Source organism: Oryzias melastigma, linkage group LG9 (genome assembly GCF_002922805.2).
Source record: "Oryzias melastigma strain HK-1 linkage group LG9, ASM292280v2, whole genome shotgun sequence".
NCBI lineage: Eukaryota > Metazoa > Chordata > Actinopteri > Beloniformes > Adrianichthyidae > Oryzias > Oryzias melastigma.
Window position 1 is genome coordinate 4,501,615 of NC_050520.1, and position 9,621 is coordinate 4,511,235.

Consider the following 9,621-nt stretch of genomic DNA (forward strand, 5'->3'; position numbering starts at 1 on the left):
GCGAAAGAAGCCAGTGCCGGGTGTAGTGTGGTGAGAGTAGCCAGTGACAGGTGGAGTGTGGTGAGAGAAGCCAGTGACAGGTGGAGTGTGATGAGAGAAGCCAGTGACAGGTGTACTAGGCGAGAGAAGCCAATGCCGGGTGGAGTGTGGCGAGAGCTGCTTGAGATTAGGCGGTGCTGAAACTGGAGTACGATGAGCCAGACAGCAGGGAGAAGCAATGTTGGACCGCAGAGGGGTGTGGTTGTGATCCACCTCTCTTCAAGCTGAGTACCCCTCTTTGCTTTTACCTTGTTTTTAGCCACACAGGTGGGGCTGTTTTAGTCGCCAGTGATGAGCTTTTACGCTGCATGTCTTTACTTAGTATTTTATTAGTGTCGTTTTGAGCATCCTGATATTTTAGCCACAAATTTCTGGGTTATTTCATCTCTTGTTTGACAGGCTCCTGTCTCTAACAAAATGGACAGTTTCAGCTACCCCATTAGATTCAAAAAACTCCTTTTAACTCCCCTTTGAACTGCAGTCCCAGGGTTCTTGTCTCCACACACCTCCAAATTAAAAAACCCTGCAGGTCTCTCATACATCTACAATAAAATGTATCCTATTAAAACCTGCCAAAGTTCATGGAGTTAAATAATCAACACACATTTTTAATTTTATTCTTTGTGCTTTCGTGTCGTTTTCTGCAGGAGAAAAGCAGCAGAGAAAAACCTCTGAAAGCAGCTTCACTATCTGGGCTTTCTTGCTGCAGAATCTGATGCAACGCTGCTCTGATGATAGCGGAGCGCCAACAAACTCCTCTCATGCACATTCCAAAGATTCTCAATTAGGTTAAAGTTTGAAATCGCTGCAGTTTAATGATTTTCTATGATCAGCCACCTTTCAGTTCGAGCTCGACACATTCTGAGGTTTATGTGTAAACCATAACCTGGTTTAATTTAAAGTTTTCTGGTCAATGTGGAAATATACATTACAACTTATTTTATGGATTAAAATACCTTCAAATATGCATCATTATGTATTGTTTTTCCAGAGGTTAAACGTCTTCAAAACATTAAATCACCTCAAATAGAAAAATGATGTAAATGACTGATTTCTCTATTAAAGTTGTGGTTCTGTGATCTTCGTTTAGTACACGTGAAGTCTATATTAGAGCAAAAAAAAAAAGACTTTATGAAATCTTTGGAAGGAAGTCGACATATTTTGGGGTTTTCTACAAGCGCACCCATGAAGCTCGTTGGTTCTCCTTTTGTTTCCAGGTTTGGGAGTTTATTTCTGCAACACAAAACATGAAACCACGGAAAGTTTCGCTTTAATTACCTACAAGAATGAAAGTGTCAATGTTTTAAACGGAGGATGTCAAAACTGTTAGCTGAAAATGTTTGCTAGATGCCAAAATACCTGAAAGAATTAAAGTTTTGTTTAGAAGAAATATTAAATAAATGTGCAAAAATAAGAGTTCAAGTCCCATTCGCTGTTCTATGACTGGGTGTCATTTGTTGCATTTGTTCATTTTTTTCTTTGAATCTATATTCATAAAGGAAGTTAAAATACATATATTTTAAAAAATCAATAAAACATCGACACTAAATCGCCATGGTCACATGACTGTGATTAATACATGTCTATGTCACGCGCAGTAAGTGACCTCCACAGAGAAGAGGTTTAACTCCTAAATCCAACACCTCACTGCTGATTTTTATAATCTGATGCCAGATTTGAACCCACAACCTCCCAGTCTCAGAGCAGACACTCCACCACAGGGCCAAAGAATGTGAAACCAGTCTGTGGGTTATTTCAAACCACATTTTAATTGTTTAAAATATGCATAAAAATCAAGTGAAAAACGTTGAAATGTAAAGATCTTTCTAATAAAACGTATAGTAAATATGAAACTGTTCTACTGTAGAAATATCTATGTGCTATTTCAGCTGGGTATTAACTACAGCATTTTCAGCTATCAGCAGTAGCACCTTCAGCAGCCAAATTCAGCTTCCAGCATTCACACTAGCATTATCACAGGTAATGTTATATATCTAGTTCATAATTATGTTAAAAAGTTACAGTTTTTAAGTTTTAAAATGTAGTTTTAGAGTGTTCAATAAATGTTTATCCTGTTCTTCCCGTGACCTAAAGTGTGTTTTGGATTGTGGCGCCCTCTGCGATTGAGTTTGTTCTACACGATGTATAAAAAGTAAAGGAGGAAGAAGACGCGCTGCTGGATGACCTCCATTGTTGTAGCTTTTCTAGTCGTCGCACGACAATGACGCGCTATGAAAACAAACCGCAAACCCGAACTAACTGGACTGTACGGTACTACTCCTCATCGGTCCGCTAATAACCTGTAAACACAAAGGATGGAGAAGCTCCTCCCTGATGTTACCTGTGTGTACAACACCAGCTGCATGCACGTTCATGAAACCACGTACAGTACGTTCTTGAACGCACCATATGCACCTTTAGACTTTTCACACCAATCCTCTTCCATCAGTAGGTTCATGTGCTAGTATCAGGAAGTGACAGTCCAGCGTGAACACTAAACACTAAACACTAAAGACACGTTCAAGAACTCGAGCGCGTTCTTGAACGCGCATCACGTAGCCTGAGCGGTTCTGATGTTCTGTTTCAAGCGTTCATTTCAAACAAGTTTGGAGTTTTCTTTAGTGTTTTATTTTGCTCTTTCTGGCACATTGGTGAGTGGGTGGACCATGCCCTCACCTGTGGACAGGTGTACACAGGAAGTGGGTTTTCCTATATCTGAGTAGACTCTTATTTTTTCAGGTTGAGTCCATTAGAATAGCACGTCAGCTTCATCGTTTGACCTTTAAAAATAAAGATCCAGTTGGCTTGTAGTTCACCAACAGCTTTCATGGTTCTTAACTAAAAGTAACAACAGAAAATCTTTTATTTACAACTTCCTGTACAGGCTCTTTCACATTAAAGGTTGTCACTACAGTCATCGCTTCACACTTCCTTCCTTTAGTCTTTTTCATCCAAACCAGGGCTGATCCTCTGCTAGATGAGAAGATTTCACACCTGATTATCTCTGATCCAGGTGATCCGTCACAGGTGAGAGTGGGGGTCGACGTTGAGGAACCTTCATCTGAAAGGTGTCAAAATTATTTCCACGCTGGTTTGGTTTCTCTACTCCAAATCAAAACAAAAGTAGTTCATGATCGCTGTGATGAAATAAAGATATTTAAGGAGTCCAATATCAACTCTTTTGGCCTTCGAAGGCTTCTGTACATTCATGGTCCAAATGCAGGAAGTTCAGCTGCTCCTCAATGTTCAGAAACATTCGATTTTCTTCTTTCTCTAACATTTTTTCCCAGAATTTTACTGCAAAGAATAAAGAAATGATTGAATTTAAGTTGAGAGAGTTTGAACATTTCATTAATAATGTTGAAGCTGTTCCGTCAGAACTCACAATAGTCTGGTTTCTCCAGCTCCGCTATGACAGAACCAGCAGCGAGTTCCTCGGTCGGGTTCTCCTCGACCCGTTTCTCGGCGCCGTCCTCCTCGTCCAGGCTGGACACCAAAACCTCGTAGGCTTTCCTGGCCTCGGCCGACAGCTCGATCATCTTGTGGTAGTGATCCTGCGGGCGCCACACGTCAGATCAGAAATGCTCGGTGGGGTGCGAGCGTGGCTGTGAGCTGAACGTCCGGCTGACCTGAGCGCCGTCGTAGTTGAAGATGCCCACCAGGCTGACGGGCACGGCCTTGTTGACGCAGTGGCCCAGAGCTTTCCTGGAGAGGGCGAAGACGAAGGGCACGGCTTGTTCCCGGCACGTTTGGATGATGGTGTGGAGCGCCTCGTCCAGGCCGCCTGAGGAGGTCACAGTCAGTCAGCACGAGCCTTCGCCACGATCATCTGACGTGTAACAGCAGCTCAGTGGTGATGAGCATCTTCAACCGGTTACCAGATTAATGTCATTCCAGTGGATTCTGGATGGGCTCGGCGACACGTGAAGTCCACATCAGAACCAGCAGATTCATGATGATGGTGTAAATGAGTAACGGGAGGTCACAGAGTGGTTTCAGGTGTTTCAGCCACATCTGACTAACACGCTCTCTGACCTACTGAAACTTTTCAATCGGTTACCCAATAGACCCTTTCATGATGACGTCAAACGGTTTAGAACGGCAAAGCTGACAGCTGAACGCTGTTTGACACAAATTTATGTAAATAAAAGGTAATCTTACCAACTATAACAGAAAAATGTACAATATTTATTTTATGAATATCCTGCTGAACTGTATTTTCATTTCCTGTCTCAGATCGTTTATAATACAAATTGGAATAATCCTTTAATATTGTATATTTCATTGAACATATCGACCTTTCATTCGAGCAGATATTATTCTAACAGGCTCTATTTTGGTTGATGTTATTTGGATGTATTATAAGTAATGTAAACATCTGTAACTAGTCAGAAAAGATCTTCTGCAGCTCTAAGTCTCATCCCTGTTGTGGAAAGCTAGCCGTAGCGTTAGCATAAATTAGAAGAAGAAAATCTGAATGACTTTTATAATCAAACCAGCAGCATTCAATGAATTCCTGTAACCTTCATCTAACTATAACCGGATTATCAGAGAGAAATAATCCACGACTCGTTTAATATCATCCGTAAGATTTGGGGGAAGCAGCTGTGGAGCATTCTGACGGAGAAATACTTAGTATTTAGAAAATAAATATTGTACACATTTCTGTTACAGTTGGTTAGGTTACCTTTTATTATTTAGGTAAACAGCGTTCAGCTGTAAACTGGAAGTCACTCTCACCATTTGGTGTGACGTCATGTGAAGAAGGTCTATTAGTGTAATTCCAACTGATTCTGAATTCCGAACCGGTTCTGAACCAGCTGATTTACATTGATGGTGTACACAGCTGAAGACTTACGGTAGGTCAAAGAACACATTATTAAGTTAACACCAAAAATGAGCCATTAGCATTGAACTACCGTGATTCTTTGACTGATGTTATTCCATTGAACTCTAATGGGTACAAACCCGCTTTTCACTGCATCAGAACCAGCTGATTTACATTGCATAAGTAAAAAGTTCACTTTCCAGTGTTGTTTATCAGTGAGACGCTCTTTTCTCTGTTTGGAAATCCACTGGAATGACATTAAAGCGTAACCAAAAACTCAATCAACTTTCTTTGCTGTAAATGAAACTTTAAAAGTTCTGTCTGTCGCCACATTTTTGACTAAAACAAACTTGTCTAATTCCTGAAATGATAATCTAAAACCATCTGTGTGCTGCCCCCTACAGGTTGAAACGAGGTATTACAGTTGAATTTTGTGATTGGTTAACTGAGTTTTACATCATCGTGCTCTGCAGCTCCAGTATAAAAGCCCCGCCCATCTTTGATTCTGTAAGGGTCTGTCGTTAGCGTGTTAGCGTTAGCATGGCTCGAAGGTGTTTTGTCAAAAATCTTCTGACTTGAACAACTTTCCAGCAGAAGTCGGGTTTAGTGTAATTGAAAGTGAATCCAGAGATTTGTAATGAACGTTTCACTCAGACTTTAATACGTTAGCCTTTATTAGCTATGATGCTAGCATCATTTTACCACTCAGACTCGTGTCTCCTTCGTTCTGGATCATCAGCGCTGACCTCGGTAGAAGGTGGAGGAGCAGAATCCTCCACAGAAAGGCATCACCCAAGCCTACATCACAGATCCAACCGCCCTGTTGTGTTACCCTTTAACTGCACAAACGGTTGAAGAGTTTCAATGGTTGAAATAATGTGGAGCTGAAGCTCTGGTGTTGAAGAGTTTTCATCTCTAAACTACAGAGAAGCTCATTTCCTGATCCTTCATTTCAGTCTCACCGGTTTGTAAAGGACGAGAGAAGACGGAACGTTTGTTTTAGAGACTTTAGCGCTGTTTGATGGTTTACAGAGCTGTAGATCATCTAAACTCTTCTGGAAAATTCCCTACTCTGTCTTTTTCCTGTTTGCTTTTTTGACCTTGATGGAAAATGTTGGATCAAAGATTTACAACAATGAAAAAAATAAATCTTTTTGTTTACAGAGATTGTCATCTTTTGGCGGCATAAATAAATCAGCGGTTTGACTCGTCAGCTCCATCCAGGGAACACAAAATACATCTCTGACAGTTTGTGCGACGACTGTGGTGCTATGGTAGAGCGGTCAGCCTGAGTTCAGAGGGTCACAGGTTTGGTTCTCACTGTGCTTGCCCATGTGGGCAGGATGCTGAACCCACTTGCTCCTGGTGGTTGGATCCGAGTGTGAATGTGTGCGTGTGGGTGAATAGGACTGTGATTAGGGGATTGGTACCAAGTTGGTACCGGTACCGACGTATAAGTAATGACCAGGACTGTATAAAACTGCACATTAAGGTCAGTCACTTGTGTTTTATTCAGTTTTGTTGTAGAATTCTAGCGAATCCTTTTACATTTATATGAATGTGGGTGGGTTTATATAAGAATGGGTGTGGCCATAAGAGTGGGCGGAGCTTCAGTCAAAATGCTGAAGCAAAAGTTTCAGTTCTTCCCATCCAAACATGCTAGTTCAGCGACCTGATGGATCAGAGTGACGTGTATAAATGGTCCAGAAAAAGCTCGTCACCGTGGCGATGAGCGGTGATGCAGCGGACTGTCAGAAAGAAGGAAATAAAGAATGTTCTTCCCCGGTCCGAGAACCCTTTAGGTACGGTTCTGCACCGGCACCAGATTAAATCCAAGCGGCAGCTGTCCCTGACCGTGAAGCGCCTTACCCGTAAAGGAAACACTACAAGAACCGGTTCAAAGCAGGAAAAGCTGCCCGTGTGAATTCAACAGAGACAGAAGGTCGATGGTTCAGGCTCTTTGGGTTCAACAGAACTGTGACATCAGGGCAACATGGACGGGATGGAGTCTCTCAGACCAGCAGGAATCAGGGTTCCAAACGCCGTCAAAGGAATTTGGTTCTGTACTAAAGGCCTGGGGTTGTAACCGGTTCTGAAACTCAGATGTGGCCCGATTCAGTCAGGAAATGGATCCAACAATAAAAGAGCGTTTTAGAATTTCACAACTGCAAACATTTCTACTAAAATCTGGATTTTGAGACGTTCTGACGGCAACAGAAAACAGCAACATGAACTTGGAGCCTGAAAGTGGATCATTTGTTGTTTCTTTTAGACACAAAATGAATCATTGGCAGGAAAACAGAAGCTTCATCTCAAAGTTCAACTGCTTTGATTCAAGGTTTGCAAATTGAAAATACAAAAAAAATAAAAAAGGAGATAAATGTTTGTCAGTTTTAAAGGGCACAAAGATTCAGTGAACTTAAAACTTCACTTTTTCCACCTCAGACGTTTGATGTTTCAGGGAAAGCTCTGAAACGTAAATGACCGACAGGATGTAGAGAAGCCACGACGGCCTGAATCAGGAGAGGGCCGATACCTTTGGACTGGATCCGTTCGCAGTTGGGCGAGATGATGACACACTTGACCTTCCGGAGTTTGAGGTGCTTCAGGACCTCCCGGAGCCCCATGACGATCCGTCTCTTCATGCGGGCCTTGATGGGGTCTTTGTGGTACAGGCGGTCCTGGAAGCGAACCAGCTCCTTCAGGAGAACGGTGACGCACTCGTCCACGTCCTTCCTCAGCATCTGGCTGCAGTAGCTGCCACACAGAGGATTGGGGCAGTTAGAGGAGCGGCGGATGGAGACTTTTCCAGCTTTGAACGTCAGACTCACTCTCTGAACTTCCTGCTGTGGATTTTGGGGACATTTGCTGGAGGTGGCACAGGAGAGGTTGCAGGTTGCTGAATGGTTTTGTCCGTTTCTTCCTCGTCTTCTTCTGGGGTTGGATTCATTTCATTTGACTCCAACGGATCATCTGGTTCCTCTACAGAACTGCCCAGCTCAACCACATCTGGAAAACAAGAATCTACAGTCATGGAAAAGCCAAAGGAAGAGATCGGTTTGATGTTTATGATGACAAGCAGTTTTCCAGAGTATAAGTCACAGTCTTTTTCATAGTTTAGTCAGGGGTGCGACTTATACTCAGAAGCGACTTATTTTTGTGTTTTTTTTTAAGACAAATAGGCTCATATATTTGTTATTTTCCCTGTAAACACCAGCTTTCCCTTAGTGGTTGCTTCCTCTAACAACCACTAGAGGGCACTGCATCTGAGTACAAGTATTTGCTACTGACAATAACAGAAGAAGAAGTATTGTCCAAAACAAACATGGAAGATAATCTGATTGTTTTCCTCTTAAACTTTGATATTTTTCTTATACAGATTAGTATTGTTGTATTTATTTATTTATTTTTAGCTGCGCTGGGCTTGGCGGATTTGTTCTGAAACGTCAGACTTCTCTCCCTAAAGTACGACTTATACTCCAGAGTAGTGCTGCAGCAAACGATTATTTTAGTAGTCCACTAATCACCGATTATTTTTACAGATTACTCGAGTAATCGGGTCATTTGCAAAGTGGATGTAAAACACACATCTTAACCATCATTAGCTTTAAACTAACTAAAAATGAAGAAATGAAGATGATATCTTATTAAACTTTTAATGAATGAATGGACTGGGAAAGTAAAAGAAAAAAAGTGTAAACATTAGTTTTTGGTATTGAAACAAGATTAAACCAGAAAAGTTTCATTACAAGTGATAATGTGTGAATGCTTTTTCCTGAAAGTAGTCACTGAAGATGCTGAAGCTTTTTGCTGAAAATGGTGACACAATTTACTTTAATTGCTAAAGAAATGTAATGAAAATGCAAAATCTAAAATGTTAAATATTCCAAAAGACTGGAAATGTCATTAAAGAACTGTGAAAGAGGGCTGAAGTTTACCTAAATTTCTTAACATTTTGTAGTAAAATTGAAAATTGATTAAAAATCCCTAGCACATGCCAATTTTGCAAAAATATGTCGCTTAAATATGAGCTAAACTCCAAATCAGCCCAAAAAAGAAACCTCCGTAGATGTCAGGTTAGCCAAAAACGTTAGCATGTTGCTAAAATAGCTAAACTCAATTTTGTTTTTAAATTACTATAAAAGATGAAAACATAACCCTTGAATATATTTAAAAGCTTGTTAATAATCTACTTCAAATTTTGTAATTTAAAGACTTTCTCATTCATTTTCTATGGGGCATATTTTGCTCAATATTTCAATAACTATAAAGTTTATGAATATCAAAAATATGAGCAGTAATGTCCTGAACGAGCTGAATGTTTTAGATGCTAGCGTTAGCATTAGCACAGACCAAAGAATAAAATCATAATTACCTTCATAATCAAACAAGTAGTGTTCAATAAAGTACTTGTAACATTTGTCTAACTTTAACCGGGTTGTCAGAGAGAAATAATCCACGACTCATTTACTATCATCCAGAGGAATTTGTGGATCAGCTGAGCTGCAGTTCTGACTGCAGACGGGATTACTGACATTTCTAATCTGATTTGTAAACGACCTAAAGTGCAAAAACAAATACAACCATGTAGAGCATTTCTAAAATAAATATTGTACAAATTTCAGCTACAGTTGGTTAGGTCACTTTTATTATTTAGGTAAATAATTTGGCTTGTGGGACTCCAGAGGCAGCTGACAGGTACCGGCAGTTTAAGCGAGCTGCGGCCCGGGCTGTGTTGGAGGCAAAAACTCGGT

General features: G+C 40.8%; 1 protein-coding gene across 2 annotated transcripts in view; it reads right to left on the reverse strand.

Annotated features, from left to right (window-relative positions):
* Positions 1-2,651: 2,651 nt before the first annotated feature.
* LOC112148768 (selenocysteine insertion sequence-binding protein 2) overlaps positions 2,652-9,621 on the reverse strand; it is a 13,950-nt gene continuing 6,980 nt past the window's right edge. For both annotated transcript variants that reach the window (XM_024276105.2, XM_024276104.2), the window contains exons 14-18: positions 7,699-7,876; positions 7,404-7,624; positions 3,669-3,823; positions 3,425-3,593; positions 2,652-3,336 (exon numbers count right to left, since the gene is read on the reverse strand). In XM_024276105.2, coding sequence (XP_024131873.1) covers positions 3,212-3,336; positions 3,425-3,593; positions 3,669-3,823; positions 7,404-7,624; positions 7,699-7,876 — 848 coding nt within the window. In that variant the 3' untranslated portion in view covers positions 2,652-3,211. The remainder of the gene's footprint in view (positions 3,337-3,424; positions 3,594-3,668; positions 3,824-7,403; positions 7,625-7,698; positions 7,877-9,621) is intronic.